The sequence below is a fragment of the Gopherus evgoodei genome, chromosome 6, assembly GCF_007399415.2.
Source record: "Gopherus evgoodei ecotype Sinaloan lineage chromosome 6, rGopEvg1_v1.p, whole genome shotgun sequence".
Classification (NCBI taxonomy): domain Eukaryota; kingdom Metazoa; phylum Chordata; order Testudines; family Testudinidae; genus Gopherus; species Gopherus evgoodei.
The window spans coordinates 97,528,060-97,554,654 of record NC_044327.1 but is presented as its reverse complement, the minus strand read 5'-3'; the positions used below and the strand labels follow the sequence as shown (position 1 = coordinate 97,554,654).

At 40.9% G+C, this 26,595-nt stretch overlaps 1 protein-coding gene across 7 annotated transcripts; it reads left to right on the top strand.

Moving 5' to 3' along the window:
- Window positions 1-92: 92 nt before the first annotated feature.
- LOC115653721 (THAP domain-containing protein 6-like) lies at window positions 93-26,057 on the top strand. 7 transcript variants are annotated; one of them, XM_030567301.1, is made up of 7 exons: window positions 99-178; window positions 10,036-12,352; window positions 19,598-19,713; window positions 22,201-22,408; window positions 23,098-23,208; window positions 23,946-24,041; window positions 25,716-26,057. In XM_030567301.1, the coding sequence occupies exons 3-7, from the start codon at window positions 19,634-19,636 to the stop codon at window positions 25,908-25,910; spliced, it is 690 nt and encodes a 229-aa protein (XP_030423161.1). In that variant the 5' UTR covers window positions 99-178; window positions 10,036-12,352; window positions 19,598-19,633; the 3' UTR covers window positions 25,911-26,057. The 7 variants fall into 7 exon arrangements, with proteins under 7 accessions (XP_030423163.1, XP_030423161.1, XP_030423162.1 ...); XM_030567302.1 differs by having other exon boundaries at window positions 112-178; window positions 10,039-12,352; XM_030567299.1 differs by lacking the exon at window positions 99-178 and adding an exon at window positions 9,134-9,221.
- Window positions 26,058-26,595: the final 538 nt, after the last annotated feature.

Here is a 26,595-nt window from a genome sequence, read left to right as displayed (position 1 = left end):
GCCTACCTAGCAATAGAGTCTATCTCTGGCGCCGGCTAGAGTGTCCCTTCAGCCGGTACTTCTCGGAGCCTGGACTGGAGTCACGTGACGGCGGTTGGCGCCGATGTTTCTGCCATTGCTCTGTGGGGGTAGAGTAGTGCGTCCGGGCGGTGCGGGGCACTTCCGGGGCAGCCGGCAGGTAAGCAGCACGCGCGTGGCTGTTCGCGCGGAAGCTGGTTGGAGTCGTTCATCTGTTAGTGTACGCGAGGAGCTGGCTCGTGCTCGTCCTCTGTCGCCGCGTGGGGCTGAATGCGGGGCGGGGTGGAGACCAGGCTCCCTCAGGGAGACCGAAGGAGGAGGGATGCAGACCCCCCCCCCCACACACACACACTAAGATAGTCTGGTAGATAATGAGCGGGGTGGGGGCTGCGGAAATCCTTGGAAAAGCAGAGTCTGCGCTGCTCCTTAGGGCTGATGTTCGTGGTGCGCTTTCAAACTGAGCCCGACAGTGACAAATACTCCAGTGTCGTAGGCGGGAGTGTAACCCTGGGAGACTGACGGGTAAATCATCAACACCCCAAAGTCCGCTGGACCCCCACCCCACCCCACCCTCCGCCCTTCTCTCTGACTTAGAGCAGGAAAGGAAACAAATTTATTCTCCCAAAGTGCCTTGATCCACTCCCTTTATACACCAACGTGCAGTGCGGTGGGACCTGTCTGCTCTTTTTAGAGGGGTGTGTGCAAAGACCTTGTTTGTAATTGAACAGCTGGTATTCTGCTCTGTGTGGTGCTTATACCGCGCCCACCACTGTAGCCTTCCCGTAGTGCATTAAGCCACGTGACGGAGATCTGTGATGCGTTTGTTCTCTCATCGTCTCCCCTGAGTGCATGCAGTTAAGTCTTGTTTTGGAAATTTTTTAAATCTATGTCTACACACGTTGCCATAAATCCAAGAGATTTCTCTCTCGATTAAAAAAAGGCACAACAGGCCACTTCCAAGTTAAATTAGTTGAACTTCCTTGTTCTCTTGATGAGGTTCAGAATCCTAAAAGTAGTAGTGCATTGTTAAATGCATGTAAAATGGATGGAAAATGTCAACAAGTGGGAAAGGTAAAGTTGCCTGGAACATTTTTGCTATAGTAAAAGCCTACAGAATTGGTAGATAGAACAGTGTGTTAAACCCCACTCTTGCTTACACTTACACATGCTTAATTTTACCACTGTGAGTGATTCCACTGATTGCCATGGGGCTGTTTATGGAAGTAAGGCACATGCCTTAGTGTTTGCAGAATTGGAGTTTTAGCATGGTGGATTCAGAGATCTTGCAGTTACTTGAACTAGATTGATCTGTTCAGCAATTTCCATTCCTGGCTTTTGTGTGATCTAAAATTCTTTCCACTGGGTATATGTTATACATACATTTTTTCTACATGAAGATCCTTGTCATAGAATAATTTATGCATTCTTAAATACAAATTTAATTTTTTCTAAGGCTGTACTGTCCAGGCTATGCCTATGAAATCCACTGAAAAGCATAGTCTCACTTCGTGTACTAACAATGAGGAACCTTAGAAACTAACAAATTTATTTGGGCATAAGCTTTCGTGGGCTAAAACTCACTTCATCAGATGCATGGAGTGGAAAATACAGAGGCAGGTATAAAAACACAGCACATGAAAAGATGGGAGTTGCCTTACCAAGTGGTGGGTCAGTGCTAACGATATATTAAGGTGGAAGTGGACTAGTCTCAACAGTTGGCAAGAAGGGGTGAATATCAAGGGAAATCACTTTTGTAGTGCTAATGAGTTCAATGTAATCAAGGTGGCCCATTTCAAACAGTTGACAAGAAGGTGTGAGTATCAGCATGGGGGGATTAGTTTTATAGTGACCAATCCACTCCCAGTCTTTATTCAGGCCTAATTTGACAGTGTCCAGTTTGCAAATTATTTCCAGTTCTCCAGTTTCTCATTGGAGTCTGTTTCTGAAGATTTTTTTGTTGAAGAATTGCCACTTTTAAGTCTGTTGTTGACTGTCCAGAGAGATTGAAGTGTTCTCCTACTGGTTTTTGAATGTTATAATTCTTCAAGCCCTTATATAAGCACTGGAATCTCTAAGTGTTGTCTCTTTGTATAATTTCTTCTACAAATGTCAGGAAAATGCAGAGCTCATCTAAATCAATGATGTGGTTATTATTTCTAAGATATTGTATTAGCATTACTGTTAGATGCTTTTACAAACTGTTATCTAAGTTAACAGTTTATTATAGCAGGGAACTAGCTGGTTTTGGAAACTAGGGATACCTTAAAATGAACAGGCCATCCATGGCTAAATGATATGTTTATCATCATGTTTCCTGGAAAGCAACATAACACTATCTCCTTTAGTGGCATTATTTTATAAACCAATTAACTTCAATAATTGCCACCATTTAAAAAAAAAACAACCCTTTAACATACTTGAGCAGCATTGAAAGTTTTGTTAGGATGGAACCTTGAGTGAACTGACACTGGAGAGGTCTAGCGATATTGTCCATTGTCAAACTTCAGAAAGAATGGCTGCACAAAGGAGTGAAACAACGACCACAAGATTCCAAAAACTCCAACCATAGTAGAAATGATTGATAATGCAGAGAAAGGCACAGCAGTGCTGAGAGTATAATAGTGACATGGAAAATGGAGGAGTCACTTGCACAAAAGCAAAGCAGTCTCATGTTAGGAATCATTAATGAGGATGACCTTTTGAGTGTATATGTTTAATATGCTTTCAATAAATGTGTTCATTTTGCTGGTGGTGACATGTTACTGGTGTAGAATCATGTAGAAAACTAGTGCTAAATGTTTCAATCATAATTTAAATGCCTCTCTAGTTGCCTTTGTATCATGCTACTTTGTGGAGCAAATTCCACCCTGGTGTAACTCCATTAATATGTCCCATTTTGTGTCCATAAAAATATAAATTGATTTTCCCACTAAGAGAAGGATTTCTACAAAGTTCATGTACTGTTTAATTTCATAATTTCCTTGACCTTGTATATTCCACCTGCTGAATAATATCACTCTTGTTTCTGGATGACATGTATGAAGCTCCCTTACATTGCATATTGGTGAACATTTTTTTGAAGAACTGTAGACGTTAAGTTTATCTAGTGTCTTTTTTTTTCCCCCAGCTTGTAATACCACTAAAGTGTGGATGCTTTATCAGCACTTTCTTGGCCACTGTAGTATATGCAGACCAGTAAGCTTTCTGTTTCTTATAGCTATACTTCAGCCAGCAAAACTATATTGTACCATTGGGGATTAGAGCCTCTTTGTGTGTGCTACAAATCTTTATTTGAAAATGTTGTTGTGTTATGCTGAAGTGGACCTGCAGTACATCTTTATCTTTTATTCAGGGGTTCTCAACCTTTTTATTTCAGAGGCCCCTGCAACATGCTATAAAAACTCTACAGCTCACCTGCACCACAACAACTGGTTTTCTGCATATAAAAGCCAGGGCCAGCCTCAAAGGGTAGCAAGTAGGGCAGTTGTCCTGGGGCCACACACCACAGGGGGCACTGCAAAGCTAAGTTACTCAGGCTTTGGCTTGAGCCCTGGGTGATGGGGCTCGGGGCCCTGGACTGCAGTCTGGTGTGGTGGGGCTTTGGCTTTCTGCTCTGGGCCTCAGTGAGTCTAATGCCGGCTATGCTTGGTCATGGCTCCCCAGGAACCCTCAGACCCCTCGTTGAGAACCACTGCAGATTGCATGAAGAGCCCCTTCCATTTGTGCTGTTGCTACCATTTATACAGGTGGGCCTGAGCATCTCAGAAGAAATCATCAGTAATTCTGCTGGTGTGCTCAATCCATTTCCACATCATCTGTGTAAACTCTTCTTGGACTGTAAGCTGTTTAGGGCAGGGACTTGTGCGGATGATGTCTAGCACATTCTGGATACTACTGGAAGACAAATAATAATGAGAATATTACATTTTTTTCAATTTGTTTTCATAATAGTGGGTTTGTATCTGGCTTTAAAATTTTGATGGGGCCAAAAAAGTATGCATGACTAGTGTCAGATTAAAGTATGGCTGAGTACCTTCATCCTTTAAAAGTGACTCTCAATTATTTTTCTAGCAGCGTTGTTTTTCTTCTCCTTAGAATGTTTTGGTATCCTGTGGTTTTGATCAGACATGAACCATATTTAGCCTTAATCTGTCTCTGGTTATATCACAACTTTAACTTCCTTTTTCTGAGTAATCAATTTTAGAGATCAAACAGGAAGTCAATTGCCCATAAAGATAGTAAGGGAAACTGGATTGCTTGAGAGATTAATTGGATATGAAGCCGTCATCTCCTACCTAGGTCACTAGTTCAAATCCACCCCAGTATGGTAATGACTGAAATGGCTGTTTATTGGTTTGGTGTTTTTTTTAATGGTGAAAAAAGAACCTCAGCACTGCTATAACGTTTTCTAGTACTTAGAGTAAGGGTCCAGGAGTCAGAGACATGGAGATTTTTTCCCAGCTGGGCCATTAATTCACAGCATGTCTCTAGGAAAATCACCTCAATCTCCTCATCTGTAAATGAGGATAAAATGTATCCTTGGATAATACTCATCTTTGCAAAGTGCTTTTTCTTTTCTTCGTTTCCCAGTTATACATTTATAAATTGGTTCATCTTATCTGGATGAAAGAGAGTGTACATATAAGTGGGCCCATGATGGTGCTATCACAGCCTTCTGGAGCCTTTGTTCCATTTGCTTTTCCTGCTTGTGCCTTGGCTCTGTTTTCCTACTATATAATACTTATCCTGATCCACATTAATTCAGCTACGCTAATTAGTGTTGTTTCCATCAAGGTGTGTCATAACAGCAACTCATGCTTTATGTGGGAAAGACATTGAACTTTTAATAGAATCAGAAATGTAGGGCTGGAAGGGACTTCGAGAAGTCATCTAGCCCACCTCCCTGCTCTGAGGCAGGACCAAGTATACCTAGAACATCCCTGACAGGTATTTGTCTAACCTCTTCTCTAAAACCTCCAATGACCAGGATTCAGCAACCTCCCTTGGAAGCCTGTTCCAGTGCTTAACTATTCTGATTGTTAGGAATATTTTCCCTAATGTCTAACCTAAATCTCCCTTGCTGCTGCTAATGTCTAATCTAAATCTTCCTTCCATGGACACAGAGAACAATTGATCACCATTCTCGATAACAGCCCTCACGTATTTGAAGACTTATCAGGTCCCCTTTCAGTCTTGTTTTCTCAAGGCTAAATATGCCCTGTTTTCATAATCTTTACTCATAGATCAGGTTATTAAACCTTTCATTACTTTTGTTGCTCTCCTCTAGATTCTCTCAAATTTATACACATCTTTTTTAAGCTAGACAGAGTACTTCAGCTGAGACCTCACCAGCACCAAGTAGAGTAGAACAGTTACCCCTTGTATCTAACATATGATGCTCCTGTTAATACACCTCACAATATTAGTCTTTTTCTCATAGGCAGTACATTGTTGGTTCGTATTCAATTTGTAATGTAGTATAACCCTAGATCCTTTTCAGCAGTACTACCACCAAGTCAGTTATTCCTCATATTGTATTTGTGCATTTAAGTTTTCTTTCCTAAATGTAGTACTTTACACTTGTCTTGACTGAATTTTATCTTGTTGATTTCAGATCAATTTTCCAAGGTCATTTTAGAATTCTTCTGGGGTCTGTGAGTTGCTAGTGTCGTGCTGTATAACAAAGAGGCACTGCATAAATGGGGCTACTTTTGCCACCTTCCCCCACAAAGTTGTTCTTTCTATTGCTGAATTTTTATTTCTCCCCCCAAACTTACTTTTTTAAGGGGAAGCATTTTGCCCCCCTGTTCCCACCGAACACTGGTTCCTGCGGAGATCACAGCAATCTGTTTTCTCCAAAGCAAGATTTCACTGCATCTGAAATACCAAGGAACTGTTCCAAAAGCAGAGGGCACATTGCACACTTTTTTTCCTTTTTGATTCAAAAACATTCCTTCGCATTAGTCACAGTGCCTTTCCAGGCAGGGAGAAGCAGAGGCAGGGGTCCATTTTTCATCAACAAAACATTTTGACCTAAACAAGTACATTTTTACCCAGTCCCAAAGTTTAAGTATTATGTGCTTGTTTTGTTTGGTTAATTGGTCAGACATTTCCATGAGAAATTCCACTCTCTCCATTCTAGAATAGAGCATGGAAAGAGCCATGAGCATTAGGTGCTGGTTCTCATAAAATGCCCCAGTACTTACATTGCTCCTTCTAGTGGTGGCAAGAAAGGAGCTGAGACTCCTTGTTAGATGACAGATTTTCAGAACCCCTGGACTAATTCTGCTGCTGTTGAAGTTGGTGGAGAAGTTTCCATTAACTGCACTGGCAGTAGGATCAGAACCTTAGAAAAGACATCAAGGAAGAGGATGATATATATAAATCTATCATTTAAAAATTATTAAGATCTGTGGGATGAAGCTAGAGTTTGAATTGGTTGGTCTTTTTAAAAAAACAAACCAAAAAAACACCCCACCAACTGCATCTTCACTTTTCTCTGTTGCAGGAACTAGGAAACAAAAACTGAAAGAAGAGTCAAGGGGTTTCATGTATCTTTAAGTCTTCAGAGTTTTTTTTTTTTAATGCTACATCCAAATATCCTAATTGCCTTGCAGAACCAATATCTAGTCAGGCCGGCCCCTGCCTCAAGGAGTCCTCAAACTAGACTTTAGACATGGCACAACTAGTGAGAGGGAGCACAAATTAGGGGACCTCAGGGCTGCTTTAACTTATAATGTGCTTCCAATGGCCCTAGGAAATAGATAACAGCTATAGTGCAGGTCACTTTAGCTATGCCCCCTCCATCAGGTACTGGGAATGGAGCCACCAAAGCCCTACTTAGATGTCCTAAATGATACTTAAGAACAAGCACTAATCTATCCTTTGTTTATTTTTCATATTTTTTAAAAGTGCTGTGCAACAATATTGTATTGTTAAGGCTATGATATTAATATTATGAAAGATGTGTGTCAGGCTGTCTGGAGTGGTTCATGACCATGAGTGTTGACCTCCGGTATGTTCAATAAGTAGATTTCACCAACCCAGTAATAAATGTGAACTCCTAAAGCACTATAACAGTCTTACCATGGAGTCACAGGCAGTCCCCTTGGGGTCTGCAGTCTATTTTGCCACCCTGGAAAGCTGGACTTAGTACTAGTGGTTGTAGTATACACCAAGGATCACAAAAGATTCAGGTTGCTTTCAGTCCCAAGAGTCTAGTCACTTACCCCAGGTCAATTTGTACCTCAGATCTCACACCAAAGACAATGATTGTAGCCAATCATATAATAATCTAACTATGGATTTATTACTTAGGAAAAAGAAATGAGCAAATTATGTGCAGGTTAAAGCAGAGAACATATATACACAAATGAATTAGTCTGTAGTTCCAAAAGGTGACAGAGCAGTAATTATCTGTTAGCACTATGTCTTTTAGGGCTAACCCAGGTTAACCCTGGGGATCTCTGCTTTTGTTTCTTAGCTCTAGTCCTATGAGAGTCCAAACAGCAAACAGGTGAAGAATTTTTATGTCACTATCTTTTATTTCCTTCTTCCAAAATTCAAGCTGATGGGATGAGCTTTCTTGTGCATATCACCTTCATGGTGTAAGAAGGTCATTAACCCCATATTTGTATCATGATGTTTCACTGTGGCCCACTTAGTTTTGATAGTCCTTCTTAATGGGCTGGGGAACCACTCCTCCTGGATGTGCTCACAAATTCAGAGCAGGCATTTTTACAGTTATAAAGCAAAACCTGCATATTACCTTATAGCATGGGATACAGACGTTATGAGTAAGATTAATGCATGCAGTAACTAACCCCAGCATTTTAGAGTCTAAACACTAACAGATCTTCACAAGTTCAACACCTGTTTTGAACAATACTAACATACAGGTAAGTTGGTTTGGTTTCTATGTACGAGCTTGTCAGTGCTCAGCTGATGCCTAAAGCGTTGGCAAGAGCTGGCACTTTCACAGGAACCTTGCCTGTGCCCCCTTGGACTTATACTATGACAGGGTCTTGTTACATAATCGCACAATACTGTATAGCAGGACATACTATTTGGCAAATAATATGACGTAGGTAGCTGAGCTGTTGTCTGTAGCCATAGATGTACATATATACAGTAGTGTTCTATATTTATTGCATAGATGAATGTTATTTGATCATGTAATATAACAATGTTAAAATAGTGTTCCATCTCAAGTGTTTTTAGAGGCATGTAGCATTGTGATGTGTTTGATCTAAGGCAGATGAAGAAAGAAGAGTTAATGTTAACATGAAGACTTTAACTCTATTGCCCAGACACAAGTGTCATGTACACTAGGGCTGGTCTATGCTACCAAGTAAATCTCCTTGCGTTGACCTATTTGTGCCTGGCTATACTCAACTTTGTGTCCATCCAATGTAAATGCCCCATTACATCAACACAGTAAAACCACCTCCTTGAACAGCATAGAGCCATCATTAACCTCCTGAGGTTGGTGCACTGTGAGTGTAGATACGACATGGCCTGTGTCAACCCTAACAGTCCTCCAGCAGCTGTCCCACAATGCCCCATTCTCTGTAACAGTAACACTCTGTTCACAATTGCAATTTTAACTGCCCAGAAATCACAGATCCTGGAAACTACCCCCATTTTGAAGCCCCCCACATATTTTTTAAAATGCTTTTTCTTGATTGCCTACCTTGGTGAGCACACCTCGCAGCTCTCCCTTGTTGTATGCAACTGCCCAATCAACTGTTCCAGCACAATGTAATAGATGCGCTCCTGCCTGGAGTAGACAGAAGTGATAGGATCTTCTGGGCCTGTGGGGCGAATTGGCTGTGGGAAACACGGCTATAGACCAGTTGTAGAAATGTGGACATTTTGCATGGGGGATGCTGGCAAAGGGATATGACAGGGATCAGTAGCAGTACTGCATGAAAGCAAAGGAACTTGGCCAGGAATACAATAGATCTGGTGGTGCCCTGTAGATGTGCTGTTTTTACAATGAGCTGCACGCCATACATCAGCATCCCACAGACTACTATGGATATCTCAGAGGAGCCTGAGACAGAGACTTCTGCTGTGAACAGGGAGGAAGCAGAAGGGGTGGGAGCTCCAGCTATGCCGTGAGCCAGGACCTGTTCAAAACACCACGACAGTCTAGCCAGTCCCACCAAGTGAGCATGGATGAGCCTGGTGAAGGAAAGAGAGTAAGTGCATGCAAGCATTTTCCTTATAGTATGTTAAATTTTATATAGCACCTGGCCCATCCTCAAGTTAACAAGATAAAGGTGTAAACTTTTCATTCATTTACTTATATGAGAAAAAGTAAAGGTACAACAAACAGAGGTAAAGTTGGCATCTATTTTCATTTCCCTGTTAGGTTGGGCGGGAGATGCACAGCACTTTGTTTATGTACTTAGGGTTGTCCCTTGTATCCTTCTGAGAGATCTCTTTGAAACTTGTGGAGATACTCTGCTATCCTCTTCTGAAGGTTTCTTGGGATGGCTGCCTTATATCTTCCTCCACAGGAAAACACTTTCCCACACCACTCTGTGATTACTTTGGCTAGCATCATTGCAGTAAACAGGCTAATGTCATGTGGGCCCAAGCAGCTTCAGAATGCCAGTAGCAGTTGTGTTCTCTGTGCCTTTGGATATGAGATATCAGCCAAAACCAACAGCACCTGTGGAAAATAGTCCAGTATTCAGTGCCACTGCCCTATACTCAGGCGCACGGGAACAGGGACTGAAACGTCACTTTCTTGCTTCATGCAACAGAAGTAGCTTCTCCCTCCCACCCCTCCCCACCCTGGCAGACCATGCTAACTGTGCCTGTGGCTGGAGAGCAGTGCTGTGCCAAGGTGCTCCAAAGCTGAAGTGGCAATAAGCATTATTTACTAAACATTTTTATGGGTATAAGGGAAGTGAGGTGTGAAACTTATCTTTCCATTTCCATTGGGACTGTAAATGCAGTGGTACATATCTCTCTCTCTCTCTCTCTTTTTTTTTTTTTTTTAATCAGCAGCTACTGGTGTGGTGCTCCCCCATTCCACACCTGCAGAACATCTGACTCTGATGAGGAGGAGAAAGAAGAAGACTAGAGAATATATGTTCAGTCAGATCCTACAAGCCAGTGCTGTATTGTACCATGAACAAAGGGCTTGGAGGGCCAATATGATTGACAGTCTAAAGAAGGAAAGAGAGGACAAGAGAGAGGCCCAGGAACCCCAGCAGGACAAAGAGAGGGAAATGCACCAGGACATAATGGGACTTCTAAGGCAGCAGACCCAAATGCAGCAGCACATAGTTGACCTATAGATTCAAAAATGTTAGACGCTCCAGCCTTTTCACTCCTTGGAGAACTCCATGGTTTCTGCTCCCTGCACCTCTCAACATACCACATAGCATCAAGGGGAACATCTTTATCCCTATCATTCCTCACCAGGAACAGCAAGGAAAACCACAGCTTCACAGAACCACGGTTGGTGTATGTGTAGCCACAACGAACTACACTTGTGCATGGAAGTGGACAGAAATGTTTGCTGCCTTTCCAATTACAAAGTTCCACTCCATTAATTTGTTAGAATTTTGTATTACGTTGCCTTTGTTTTCCTGCACTGTTTTTCCCATTCAGTAAAGTTCTATTTTTGGAGAATAAAATTATCTTTATTAGTTCACAACACATATTGTAGAATGAATATCAGTACTCATAGCAAACAGTACTTGTTAATATCCAGCAAGCACCACCTAATTCATAACTTCAGGAAAACACCTAGTCATATTTATAAATGAAGAGCTAGCAGCACCCAAAGCTCCAGCTCTAAAGACTAATCCAGCACCGAATGCTACTGTGGCTGACCGCTAAAGTGCTCTTTCAAAGCCTCCCTCAACTGCATAGCCCCATGTTGGGCTCTTGTAATGGCTCTTGTGTCTGGCCGCTCAGAGGTGGCAGACAGCTGCTCCAGCTCCACCCGAGCAGGAGCTTTTCCCCCTTTGCCTCACAGATATTATGCAGAACACAACAAGCAGCTATAACTGTCCGGATATTTTTCTCGTTGACATCCAGCTAGCAGTAAATACTGCCAGAGTGTCTACAGTCTACCAAAAGCACATTCAGCAACCATTCTGCACCTGCTGAGCCAGTAGCTAAATCTCTCCTTGGAACTTTCAGGGTGACCAGTGCATGGCTTCATGAGCCAGGGGAAAAAGGAGTAGGGCGAGTCTCTCAACATCACTATTGGCATTTCAATTGCAGATGGTAATCTGCCAGTCGGGAAAGAATGTCCATGCTTGCAGCTTTCTGAGTAGTCCTGTGATCTTAAAAATGCAAGTGTTATGCACCTTCCCTGACCCCAGTCCACATTGTTCTTAGTGAAGTATCCCCAGTGATCCACCAACACTTGCATAACCATAGAATAGCAGCCCTTTCTAATGATGTATTCTGTGGCAAGGTGGGCTGTTGCCAAAATACGGCTATTGCCCCACTGCAATTCAGGAACCGCCATTGTTGCAAAAATCCATCCACTAAGTCCTGCGCATTGCTGAGAGTCCTCCATAACAGGAGACGATTAGTGACCCTATATACTTGCATTATGGCGTCTACTCCACTGTGGATTTTCCAACTGCAAAATGCTTTTCCACTAACTGGTAGCAGTCTGGCACTGCAAACTTCCAGAGACTGATCTCTACTTGTTTTTCCATTGTCAATGCAGTTTTTATTTTTGGTGTTGCTGCACTGAGAGCTGAGGTGAGCTTGGTACACAGATCCAGGAATATGGCCCCCACATTCACATCATCTCAAACCTATATTACAAAGAGATCCCTCCAGTCAGTGTTCGTTTCTGGGGCCCAAAAGTAATGCTCTACCATCTGCAGCTGCTTTGTGAACACCACCCACAACCTTGAATTGTTTTTCACTATGTCCCTTAGCAAGCTCTGCTTGAAGAAATTGTCATGTTCCCTATTTTTGCGGTACTTCTGTGGGTTTCCAAATAAAAGAGAATCAAGCATCCTATATTTGCAACATTCATGAGAACAGTGCAGAGCTCTGCAGGCTCCATGCTTCCGTGAGAGATGTTGTATACTGAAACGTGCTGTACAGGTTTCTGGGATTTAAAAAAAAAAAAAAAAGCATGAAAAGTATGGGGTATGGTTGGTATTAGGAAATTCAGCAAGTTGCTTGCTGGGAACTTGACCCTTGCATCCAGAGATCACTGGGCAAGTCATTTCTATCTGCAACATATTGTGAAAATTTCCCAAAAGGCATTGCACGATGGCAGCATGTGGCCCACTGGGATACCTACCTGCGGTGCATTACACTTTGCATCACTGCACTCTTGGTGAGTACCTGCAGTGCCAATGCAAACCATGTGTGTACATGCCTGAGCAATATACACGTTTTGGTGGCTGTCTGCCAACATAACTTGCATCAACCAAAGTGTGTATTATAGATGTGGTCTAAGTTTAAGACTTCTTTAAAGTAAGTTTAAATGTAATTATGTTTGTCCTTACTGCCCTTTTATTCTGCCAGAGTGGCATAAAAGGGCCTTAGTGTATATGATAACCTTGTTATCTCTAGCCTGCTTCTTGCTTGCATACGTATACCTGCCCCTGGAAATTTCCACTACATGCATCCGACGAAGTGGGTATTCACCCACGAAAGCTTATGCTCCAATACATCTGTTAGTCTATAAGGTGCCACAGGACTCTTTGCTGCTTTTATGAAATCCAAGATCCATCTCTTTGTGGTTAAAATCTCAAGCTAGTGTTATAGGCCACGTCCAGACTAGGAATTAAAATCGATTTTAGATACGCAATTTCAGCTACGAGAATAACGTAGCTGAAGTCGAATTTCTAAAATCGAGGTACTCACCAGTCTGGACGGCGCCGCATCGATGTCCGCGGCTCTCCGTGTCGATTCCGGAACTCCGTTCGGATTGATGGAGTTCCGGAATCGATGTAAGCGCGCTCGGGGATCGATACACCGCGTCCAGACTAGACGCGATATATCGATCCCGGAGCAATCGATTTTAACCCGCCGATGCCGCGGGTTAGTCTGGACGAGGGCATATTAAGGTTTTTATTGTTTTGATTTGGGATTTTTTGCATATGATTATTTCTTGCTTGGGTGTGTATTACAATAGGTGCCATGCACTTTTGTTACATAATATGAGCTACTAGACACAGTTCAAACCAGGTTTTGTCAAAAACATTTCAGTTCTGTTTTTGTTTTTATGAACCTGTGGTAGTTTTGGATTCATGGTATTTAGGAATGTTGTTATTCACCAAAATGTCTTTTATCATGATGTTTTACATTTTCTTGTTCTTTCTTTTTTTAAGAAAGCACAATAATATGGAATGCTTTTATTTTTTACATTCCAAAATTATTTTTATTTTATTAAAACCTGTATCACCAAATGTAGTACATCCAAATAGGTTAATATCTCTTTAAAGAGTTTTTGTGAGCCCCTCCATTGGTACTCACTGTGTTACATGTTTTCAAAAGCCACCAGAAACCAGTCAGAGCAGAGGTAGGGGTATAGCTAGGTTTTGCGTGTTTGTGTATATTTAGTAAGCACTATTATTTGGGATCCAGCTGTGCTGCGTTGTTTCTTCATATTGTTTTTGTTGTGGAAAGAGCAAAACCCGCCATACTGAACCAGACAGAGCACGAAGCATCTCCTAAAACAGAACTCACAAAAAGTCTAAAATCTTCAATAGTGTTTTAGTTCATAAGTTTTTCCATTTACAAATGTTCTACTTAACAGACTCTCCCACAAAAACTAAAGCCACTTTAGGCAGTCATCTTATGAGACCCCACCGAAATTGTTCTTCATTTTACAGCCCCTCCAGATATGAGCTCCCAACCTTCCTGGATGCTTGCAAGATAAGTTGGGTTTTGCAGCATGCCTGGATGGTGCCAAATCTAGGAAGCGGTGGACCAAGGAGGGAAGCAAATTTCCGAGCCACAGGCCTCGAATGGGGAGTTCCCTTCTTATTCCTGAGCTACTAAAGATTTTGGAGGGGGTTTGTCCCATCTCCACTAACACACATGAAATAAAGTATTTAAAGATGTGTAGAAGATAATGAGAAATATATGGTCCATCTGAATAGATATCACATAGCACTTGTAACTGTGAAAGCTAGAACATTTTTTCTCACACATTTAACTCTGCCAATATTTAATGCATCCGTGTTTTGAGGTTATTAAATATAAGCTAATTAAAATCAATGAGCAGCTATCCAAAGGGGCAGATTTAAATGAACTGTGATATAAATCAGGCCAGGTCCACACTACAGCGTTAAATCGATTTAACGCTGTAACCGTCCACAGTACAAGGCACTTAAAATCGATTTTAAGGGGTCTTAAAATCGATTTCTGTACTCCAGCTAAACGAAAGGAGTAACCCTAAAATCGATATTACTAAATCGATTTAGGGTTAGTGTGGACAGGTATCGAAGTTATTGGTCCTATTCTTTTATTGAGCTACCCAGAGTGCACCGCTCCGGAAATCGATGGTACCCTGGGACCATGGACGCACACCACCGAAGTAATGTGCCCTAGTGTGGACGCGTAAAATCGATTTTATAAAACCTGTTTTATAAAATCGATTTTACTAATATCGATTTAAAGCTGTAGTGTGGACGTAGGCTCAGTGTAAAAAGGGAAGTGTCTGTTTAAGTGCAGCTGTAATGTTTTGTGTTGTAAAATGCGAGATTTACTTTTGATTCTCTAGATCACACAGTGTGACAGTGAGATCAAAATCTTCTTCCCACATTACCTCAATACAGGGCATATGTGCAGGGGAGATGTGGTGTGGACCTTTTCTGTGGCCACTATAGAAGTCATACAGATGCTCTGTCTGCCTCCCCTCACGCCTTTCCGCCAGTGGATTGGCATAGCCTTGAATGGTCCAATCTCATTCCATGTAAACCCATCCTCCATGCAGGGAGCCTACACATTGTGTGTGTATAGGGTCTGAATCCCCCGTGCAGGCACAGGGAATCCTGACCCATCCATGGAATAGAACCACATTTGTTCTGCTCCGTCCAGGGCCTCATGGGAGGTGGGGGGGGGGGAGGGCAGGATTGGTTTCTTAATTAACAAAGAGCAGTGCAAATGCATCAGATTACAGAGCAATGCACCAGTGACAGCAGAGAACATGGCATTCTCAGTACCCCTTTTATCCAAAAGCAAAATGACCTTGAACTATAGAATCTTCACATCTAGATTAGACTTGCTCCTCATGCTTCATATATGCTACCAAAAAAGATTTTCTCCTTGTTTACAGAAATAAAAATAGTTTTAAATTTCCTCTTATGCTGTGTTTCTGTTGAGTTGTGAAGATTTGCGCTACATGCCTCTTTCCTGAATGACAATGTGCTTATTGCGTGGTTCTAAGAACTACTTGGTATTACCCAAATAGCTCTGATAGCAATTCATAACACCAGAATGTGACATGCAGGAGGATGCTTGTAAATATACAAGAGGGTCTTTACATTACATTTAGAAAATTAAAGTATTTGTATTGAGATTATGTAGCAGAACCCAGACAAGTGAAAGAGAAAGTCTGTAATATGCACACTTAGTTTGTGTTTGCCTCTAGGAAAGAAGTACCAGTAAGTGAAGCAAGGATTTATGATCTATAAATGCAGGGCACAGTTATCCACCAATAAGAGTCAGTTTAATGGCACCATTTTGTATGTAAATGTCTATATGAATTTGAGTTAACCATTTCAGGCCAGAAAAAGGAAGAGTAGTCTGGTCTCTTAGGGAAAATTGTGCCCTTCCACACAACAAGGAAATTAGATGGAAAATTCCACAGCTTCAAGGCCATAGGATTTTTTCTGGTGGGAAGGAGATGGGTTGTGCCCCTGTCCCAGTCTTCAGGTGTGGGCAGGTGCCATTACCTGTCCAAACTGAAGACATCTTGAGTGCTAAAAGATAATTCTAGGGATATCAGGGCAGCCACTCTAGGTCAAAACATATGCATAGAAGGCCATTTCCTCCACCATTACTTCCCATGATTCTCTCTGTGGTAGCACAGCTCCCTAGTGAACGATGCTCCTACTACTTTCCCATCCACGCTTCAGTGAAATCTCTACTCTCCTATGGTCTACGTAAGAATGGCCATACTGGGTCAGAGCAGTGGTGTAGCCAGGTGGGAGGGAAGAAGGGGAGTAGGGGAGGGAGGAAGCGCAGGTCTTCAGCAACACTTCAGCAATGAAGCTTCAGTGCCACTGAAGACACCTGGAGCGAATGAAGGTCCCACCGCCGAAGACCCGGAGCTCTGTAAAGGTGCTGCACTTTTTTTTTCCCCCCCGCTCCCAGGTGAGTAAAATTAAAAAGGCGCCATTTGTGCTGGATGGGGGAGCAGCTGCTGCCCCGCTCCCCCGCAGCTACACTACTGGGCCAGACCAAACGTCCATCTAGCCCAGTATTCTGTCCTCTGACAGTGGCCAATGCCAGGTGCCCCAGAGGGAATGAACAAAACAAGTAATCAGTCCATTTCCTGACACTCATTCCAAGCTTCTGGCAAACAGAAGCTAGGGACACCATCCCTGCCCTGTCTAGTCTCATTTTTATTATTAAATCAATGGTACATTTTGCAGTGAAAGTGTTTAATTGTGAAGTTTTTTGAGTCTGCATTAAGCACTATAAAAATAAAAAAAAATTAATAAATACATAAGTGATATTGCTGAGAACAGTTTTCCCCATGCCCTGTCTTCTTCCAACCCAGTCACTCCCTCTTGCAAGACCAAGGAAGTACCTAGAGAGAGAGAGAGAGAGAGAGAGAGAGAGAGTGTGTGTGAGTGTGTGTGTGTGTGTGTGAGAGAGAGAGAGAGAGACACGCACACACACACACACCATGGAATGAACCTTAAATAACATTTCTGCATATGTTTTAATATTCTCCTGCCTTTTATTACTCTTCAGGAGAGTCAGCAGCTCACTTGGTCACATCCTTGAGGTAGCCGTGGGAGATATTTCCCAAAGTAGTGTATGTTACCAGCATGTATAATTCTTGTATAACAAATTCACTTGCCTCTTTTTAATTATTTCTCAGTTTTTAACCAATGCCTTTGCTTGGTCCCTCTTCAGATAAGAGTCTTAGACTATTATTGGAGGGGCTAGCTCGGTGGTTTGCGCATTGGCCTGCTAAGCCCAGGGTTGTGAGTTCAGTCCTTGTAGGGACCATTTGGGGATCTGGGGCAAAAATCTGTCAAGGATGGTACTTGGTCCTGCTGTGAAGGCAGGGGACTAAACTGAATGACCTTTCAAGGTCCCTTCCAGCTCTATGAGATAGGTATATATCTCCATCAATTATAGTTCACTGAATGGGCTGAAAAGGGGAACACTGATTGCACAAAGCTAATAACCCTAATGGTAATATTTTTCTTCTCCTAATCACAGAGATGATGATGCCTCTTTGGTGTTTCTGTGCTATTTATTTAGCTATCACGTGAAAGAAGAGAACCCCACCTTTTCATGTGTCTCCAGATTAGATTGGAGTTAGCTCTTCAGTAGGTCTGATTATTAAATGTATATGCATTCCTCTTACACAATATAAAAGTAATAGAATTAAGAACAAAGTATATGACTAGCTGACAGTTTCTTCAGTGTTTCAGTTCATGTTGTGCTAATTCACCTTGATATTTCAGATAATTTTAGTCATTGATAATAGTTCCCTTAAAGCTCTGTAATATATATTTTTCCTTTAAGCATGAATAAAGATTATATATACAAAGTACTACTTTTCTGCTTGCTGTAAGAGTAAATGAGTGCAAGAAGAAACTTGTAAGAAATATAGTCTAGCAATAACAAATGTCTAAAGATGAGAGGCCTGATCCAGTGCCCAGAGAAGTCAGTGGAGGGACTTCCATTAAGTTCTGTGGGCACTGGATCAGGCCGTAAAACAAAAGGAATTTGTGCTGTGTCCCTTCTCTGACACGTCTTTTTAGAACTTGACCTGATTTTTTCAGATTCAGGCCTGATTATGCAAAACAGATATAGTTGTCTTCCTGTATTCAAGAGTTGCATTCTTCAACCTTCTAAAGGAAAGAAAAATGTGATCTGGCATTTTCTCCTGCATTAAATGAAGTCCCGTTTAATATTTATTTTGAATTGTTTGCTTGATGCGGTTATTGTGGAACACATTGCAACTTGTCCAAAGAATGACATTTCCAACTGCTGAGTAAACGACCCTTGAATTATAAAATTAGTTGTTCAATTTTAGCCAGAGGGATGATGCCACTTTCTATAAAACTGTGGTAAATACATTCCAGGTATAAAATACTCAGTGTACTGTTCCAGTATAACAAGGCCAACACCAATCTTTGAAATACATTTTTTCTTATCTGTTTTTAAGAGAGATGAAGTGTTGGACTATGTCATATTGCTATAGGTTTGTTTTGAAGTCATATTTGGCAGGAAACTGTTTTGTTTTTTTTTCCTTTAATTGCCTCACTGTGACTGTTTATGCTAAGGAGGTACACTACTTTCCAGAAAGAATAAACCACAAATTCAGCACTGTGCACACAAAGAAAACAACCTCCTCAGTTTTGCTTTTATTTATTTTTTCCTGTGTTTATTTTATAACTTGCTGCACCTTTTTTATAGGTTAACACTTCACAGTATACCCGTTCTCTGTTTGTGTAGCCTCCTTGCCTATAGAAACTGGCACCTCTGTGCCAGCATCCTCTATTATTGCACTAATTGAATTTCTCAGCTTAATTTCCTTCTCAGTTGAGCAGTAATTATGGATTTGTATGGCTACTGTGATGTAACTTTGAGACTGCTGTTCTGACATTTCGGCTGCCTTGCAAATACCATTGTAGCTATTTTTCTGTTTCTCTGAGATACAAATTTCGGTGCTGCTGCAGACCTGTTTAAAGTAATAAAGGTTATTCTTATTGAATACACTGTATTGGGGGAAAAATATGTGGAAAGTTGTCACAATTGCAGTTAAATACAGCACAATGATATTAATGATGTCCTGCTGTGACTGCTCACTGTATTAACAGCTTTCAGAATGATGGCCAGCTATTTTTCTTTTCTTTTAAATAATAAACATGACTGTTTGTTTTTCCTAGTGGCTATGCATGATCATTTATACACAAAACATGAATTACTGCATTTAACTGAATAAAGTATACGTCCATAATATCAGCATACAGGAATTTATCAATACAGTACTTATACTTATATCACATCATGTGGAGGAAGAAGGTACACCTCTACCTCGATATAACACGACCCAATATAACATGAATTCAGATATAACACGGTAAAGCAGCACTCTGGGCAGGCAGTGCTGCGCACTCCGGTGGATCAAAGCAAGTTTGATATAACGGTTTCACCTATAACGCGGTAAGCTTTTTTTTAGCTCCCGAAGACAGCGTTATATCAAGGTAGAGGTGTAGTTTGCTTTATTAATTATTATTATTATTATTTCTCATTCTCCCTTCTACTTTCAGCCTTCTAGTTGGAAATGTACTGCAGAAACTATCCATTGATACCCTTTCAGCAGATGTTATCTCTAAATGTGATCTCATGTTCAACATCTGTTCTCTTCTCATTCCAGCACTGAATGCAGTAACTATCTCTGAGGGGGACTATCATGGTGAAATACTGTGCAGCATATAACTGCAGTAATGTAGACACAAAGTTAAATCGGAAGCAGGGAATAACTTTTCATAGGTGAGCCTGACAATCCTGGATAGCAGTGAATTCTGATTGCAGGTACTACAGATATTGGGTGGAATCTTGGGCAAAATGCCCATTGATTCCAATAGGGATTTCACCCTCTAAGTATTTTGACCAAGTAAACCGTCTCACAAGCCTGGTATTCTGGAGTGGCAGGCTGATGCCAGGAGCTACCCCTCTGCAAGCCTTTCCTCCTGGCTGATGAATGGGACGCAGCACTTCCTGTCAGGAATTGGTAAGGAGCACTGATTGAGGAGTGTCATTTCAGGATACAAAAAAGCAGCAGCACAGCTGAGTGAGCACTGGAAATTGTGATCCTGGCTTTCTGTGAAGCGACCTGATTAAAGTAACATCCAGTAGGTGAAATACAAAATGTTGTTTAAATTAAAACAAAAGACATATGTTCAATGATATTAATGAGGAATTGTGCACAGGAAAGAGGCCATGAATGACAGACAAAAAGATGGGAAGGGCAGTGTGAGAGAAGTGAGGGTTAGTACCTGTTAGTCGAGATTTTAATGTATGATGAGTTGCATTTAGTTTTCTGCTGCATATAAATCACTCTCATTAATTGTAGCCTCCCAATAAACTACCTGAGGATGGGAACTGTTACTATCTCTGGTTTATAAACAGAGGGAATGAAGCAGGGGCAGTGGAGAGGATAACGCCTACATTATCAGAAGCGGCCTCTGCTTCTGGCTGCCATAATTTTTGGGTGCTCAGCTTTAGAGATTTAAGGCTTCAAATGCAGAAACTCCAACTGGCTCAAATGAGAATTTTAGGTATTCAACACTTCTGAAGCTGAAGGCTGCCTTTGAATGTTTGGCTGTACAGGCTAGACTGAGTTAGTGGCACTGTCCGAACTAGAACTATGGTCTCCTGACTCTCAGTGCCGTTCTCTAAGCACTAGTTCTAGTGCCAGACCATGCCATTTCCCACATCCTGACCCAAAAAAGATTTATAAATGGTCTTTTATTAATTTAATTATTTAATATATGGCCTTCAAACTAAACCTTTGAGGGCCAAAGCAACATTGTCAAGCATATTGTATAATCTTCTGAAAAATACTTGCATCTATCTCTGTTTACCAGTAATTTGGGTCATATTCACACAGCTGGGAGAATATAACACCCATCTTCCTTGCCTTTACCTCCTACTTCCTAAACATCATGTACCCTTCCTTGCCTCTTTCAGATCCTTCCAAAAATCCACTCCTTTTATGAAGCGTTCCCATCTTCCTTCTCACCAATTGTGCACCAATGCCGTTATGCTTTTGTATTGTCCGTTGTGTTGCCCTAGTCTGAGTTAGATGGAAACCTTCTCCTAGCTGGCACCTAATCTATGAATTTTTAGTAGAGTATCATCTACACTAACGTTATTTCTCCCTTGGAATCCTTGAAAATTATTATACAATTTTAAAAGCATAATTGATTCTCTGTATGTGGAGTCTGTGCTGCTTCTGGGAACTGAGTGGCATGAAATTAAGTAGAACTGGGTTTGTGAATGTGACATGCATATCATAGAAACTAAGAAATGGAAATAAGCCTATTAGGTCATCTAGTAAATTCTCTGAAGCTAATGAGCAATTGTTTTCTGCAGTATACTCTTCAGTGCTTTGTCCAGGTCATCTAAAATGACTAAGTGATGAGAATTTCACCATTTACAAAGAACATGTGAGATTGTGTTGTGAGAGTCTTACAGTGTATCTAGTGAACTTAGAAGATGTATGTACATTACTTCTTCCCCTCAATTTTTTTATCCAACTGGACATTTTAATAAGGAGACTTGTGTTTCTCCCTGCGTACCTTCTCTTTTCAAACTCAGTGGGTAACCAGTATGTTCTTTTTAGTTTTTATTTAATTGAGCTGTCACCCTCACTAAATACTTTGCAATATTTTAGCTTCCCTACCCCTCAGATTCTTAAAGTGATTTACAAATGTAGGTGAGCGTTGTTATCTCCAAAAAAACCAACAAGGAGTCCGGTGGCACCTTGAAGACTAACAGATTTATTTGAGCATAAGCTTTCATGGGTAAAAAACCTACTTCTTCAACTGCAACCCACAAAAGCTCATGCCCAAATAAATCTGTTAGTCTTTATGGTGCCACCAGGCTCCTTGTTGTTTTTGTGGATACAGACTAACGCGGCTACCCCCAATACTTGACATTATTATCCCCAGTTTTCAGAGGGGCAAACTGAGACACAGATTTAAGTCACTTGCCTAAGGGGAAAAGTGTAGTCAGTTGGAAAGCTGGGAATAGAATCTAGGTCCTCTAGCTCCCAGGCCATGCCCTGTGTACTGGATCATGCTGTTTCTCTCTGGTCCCAGCTCAGCAAGGTACTTGCGTGCACAGTTTTAAGCGTGTGAATTGTCCCATTGACTGTAATGGCCTGTATGGGTAACAACACCCCTAAGTAAAATATAATTACTAAACAAAACCCAGCTGACGTTCTTTGGTCTGTGAACTTTATTTCTGTTTTAGGTTTCCCAAGGATAATAAGAAAAAACAGCAGTGGGCCCAGGCAGTACATCGGGCTGACCCTGTGAGTGGCAAACTCTGGACACCATCTGAATGGGATATGATTTGTTCTCAGCATTTCAATCCTGACTGCTTCAAAGAAATTAATGGAAAGAAATTTTTAAAGGAAGGGAGTTGTCCTTCTATATTTTCCTTTCCTGACAATTTTCAGGTATAAAATGTGACACACTGTGATTTCATTAAAAATAACTGATTCATTATCAACTGAATCACATAACCGCCTCAGGTGGCAAGTTTTTGGAGTGACATTTCACACAGCATGCCATACTGTTACTAATATGCTAATAAACCTTTGTTAGGTCCTCTAAAAATAGCTGTAGTAAAATCTTGGGGACAGAGTGTGTTGAGGTGTTAGAGGGCGTGTATGTATATCAGTGGTTAAATTATGCATTCTAGAACTGTAATTAAAAACTGATTGGTTAAGTAAAAGCAAAAGCTATGTCCTGGTGTCTAGTGCAGATTCTTTCAGCCTGTTATTTCTCTTCAATTAAAGACTGCAATTGTTAAATTTGTCACAGCATGGATCACATCTCAATAGAGAGAATTTCTCATGGACAGTTTTTCCTTTTATTTACAATTGCATAGACCAGTACCTTGCCCATTCACATTTATGTGGACCAGGTCTCAACATCGCTGTGGCAGCTTCTACAGTTGGCCAGGTTCTCTTTTCTAACAGTGAGCCTGATCTGATGCCTGTAGAAGCAGGTGTGAAGGAGGCAGAGTCAGCGCCTAATATAACATTTATAAAACCTGGCTTTGCTGATGAAAACCCTATTGCCAACAACAATGGTTCTGAGCTGCAGTTCTCTCTGAACTTTAATTGCATTCTTTGTTTTGTAGAGAATAGATAATTCTCTACGGCGATCGGCGAAGAACTCCAAATGTGCTGGCACATTTCTAGAAAATCCTCCTCTCACAGCAGATCCTGCTGAGGTGTATGTTACAGTAACGGTAAGCATCAGAACTGTGACTGAATGCTGAAACAGTAGTGTCACAACATGAGCCTTTCCTTTTGTATTTCCAATGACCAATTCTGTGTCAATTTGAATAGGACAAATACTTGCCTATTTTAGCATTTAAAAATAATCTGAGATACTGTGTGATGTTGCGCTTGGTCTTGGGGCAACAATTAACGTTTGTTAGGCTTACTGGAGAACAAAAAGTACAAAGATTAAAATGTGCTTGTGTGGGGTTTACAGTGAGGCAACAGACATCTGCCATGAAGTGATTAAGATACATGGACTGAAATCCTGGCTCCACTGAAGACAGTGATAGTTCTGCCACTGATCTCAATAGGGTCAGACTTATACCCATAGCGTGAGACTGCGGGAGAGAATTTTGAGCAGAATTAGATATCAGAAAACCCATCTTTGTCTTTCAATAACTTGTCTAATATGTAACAAATTAATGTTCTTCACATTCAGCCATGGAGCATCTGCATCATGTGATCATATGTGCGTGCCTATGAACTGGCCTGAAAGAGAGCATTTAAATTTCCAAGTTTATAGAGGACTCCCATTTCTCACTGCTATCGGAGTGAGAGAAAGGCAGAAAAGTTTTTTAAAAGCTGTGAAAAAACTGTATCCTGTTAATTCTTTTTTGGGGGCATATCATCATTCACACTCTCCCACTCCATTCTTGGTTTCATGGGGGGAATTAAATTCCTGTGTTGTTGTTTCCCTTTGTAGAAAACAGCGAACAACTCAAAAAGATTAACAGAAAACTTCAGCTCTGCTCATGAGCTGGACACCAATGTGGTGTGTAATACAAAGGACACAGTAATGGTAAGCATCAAAACACCAATGGGTGCACTTCCTCTTTTTACATTATTTCAGTTTTAGGCTTTAAAAAATGTTCTCTTGTTGACACTGAGTCCAATCTTAAAGCCCTTAAATACTCAAAACTCCTGTTGACTTCACACTACCCATGAGAATCTTACTATGTTGAAACATAAGCTATAAGGCGCAATGATTTTGTGTTAAATGTTTTATTTATAGTTCAAGATAGCATTTGCCTACAGTTACCACACAGTGCTATAGGAGGTAGTACTGTTACCCTGTGTATTTAGGAAAAGGGATAAATGAAGCAAAAGCTCTGATATTTAGCAGTAGCCACTGTATATGAAATGAGTACATGCTTGCAGTCTAGTCCCAAGTGGACAGCTGTCTGCATCTCAAAAGCCACTGTACAATTGACACTGTTGTTAACCATGTCCCTAGAGAAACTTGAAAGATTGATTGATTGAACATGGAGACACAACCACCTTCTTGGCTTTACAGGTGATAGCTTTACCAGGTCAAGGTGCATCCTAGGCACTAAACTACCTTCTGTAAGTGAAAAAATAAAAAAATATTCTGAAAACTGTAGAAGTAGGTTCTACTTCCAGGGAAACTAGTTCAGGATAAAATGCTCAGCTGGTCAGAGGGAAAAAATTACATTTTATATTGAAATGAGGTATCCAGAAGGTGTAAATCTCATATATGTGAACTTAACTCTTTCCATGGCATGCTATATTAAGGGCTAACTTGCTAGCACTTCAACCTCTGAGCCCAAAACTCAAGGGAAGTGCTACTTCAGTAGTGCAGCTTTAGGAGGAGAAATGTTCTCATCCTTTGGATGAGCCATTTTTCCAACATTCCCTTTGCTAACCTAATGGTTTTTCAGGTGGATTTTAAAGATTGCATGGTACCTTTTCCATAGAGCAGAACCTCAATGTTTGGTCAGCATCCCTTGCCTTGATACACCAGGCTGCAACATTCAAGGCAGTAGATGAGTTACTGCTGAGTCCACAATTACAAACACCTCTGTGAAATGGATGGGCACCTTTTAACAAATCTGAATAAATAATAGCTGCCACATTAGTCTACACTATCACCACACTACTGATAGCACCTAAGAATTTTTTGATGAGCTGTGTGAGCCAGACCCATATCTTAATTCTAAAAATATCTTTATTCATTAGAGCATTCAATGGACCCTATATCCTGTGTCCACTTCTTATAACTCTGAGGATTCTCCTGTGGGCAGAGCTTAAACTGGGCCAGTACATGGCAATACTGCATGTCAGCAGGTGCTTCTTCCACTACAGACTGTAAATTGACAGAGCTGACAAGTAGGATGTATTGTAGTAGGGCCAGAATGCGCTCTGGTACTTGTCTGGCAGCTGAGTTCTAGTGCCCCATCTTTCAATCAGATCTGCTAGCTTGGCTTCATTGGGGCACTGTATAGGCACAAAGGTACTCTGCAAGTGGATCTGATTGTAGACTTATATCGTACTTTCTTTCCCTTCTCCACAGCTTTGTACCATGTTGTTATGAGTTCCTCACGCTACTCCCAGTTCCATCATGGAGGCTTTTTAGTTTTTGGGGTTTTTTTGGTAAATTAAGTCCCAGTTAGCTCTGATTCTACCAAAAATTGCAAAAATCCAGTATTGTTGCTTTCTTTTATCTTTAAATTAGACAGACCACCATTACCATATCACAGACAGTCCAAAAACTCTGAAGAGGAAACTGGATGAACTTTTAGCAGAGAATCACAAGCTCAGAAGAAAATTAAGAAATGCTTCTGATCAGGAAGAGAGACTCCATAAAAATATGGAAATCTTGTTGGACAAGCTGCACTCTAAAGACATGTCGTCATGGGAAATAACGTGATTGCTAGATCTGTGCAAAGGCCAGGGGCTGAATGACAGGTCTTCTCTCCCACTGCACCCAGCTGTTGGATAAGAAATGTTCACTAATGTTTATTGCTATACATGTCATTTTTGAATGTATTTATTAAATAAAAAGCTGTAAACATTACTGAAGTTTTCATATAAAAGCTAGAACCTTGAAAGTTAAGATTGGCACTTGTGTTGTTCAGGGAGTGAATGTCAGCCTTTTACTTTAATTCCCTGTCTCTTCATTTGTCCCACATGGTTATTTTTTAGCTATATAGTTTCATGAAGAGTGGATGGGAGATTTACTGCTTTTTTTAAAAAAGTCTTTTGTAGACATTTACTAAGCCTGTAGTATTTACCTGAGAATACACTAGAATGTTCCAATAAGTATTTATAAGTTTCCTCAAACCTGATAGGTTAGGAAAGTTATAGTCTGATAAATATACTGCAGCATTTATGAAAATTTGTATTGCTTCATCTCTCTTTATATTTAACCAGTGTATTAGACTAGTTTCAGATAATTTTTAATGGCAAAAAGTTGAAAAGACCACATCATGACACATTTCTTTTGCAGCTCCTCCAAAACTTCTAGCAGTAAAAACCTTCAACATCTCCAACCATCAGACTTTGCTTAGAGCACCTACTTTATTCATTGTTGTCTTTCCCCCCTGCTCCATCTT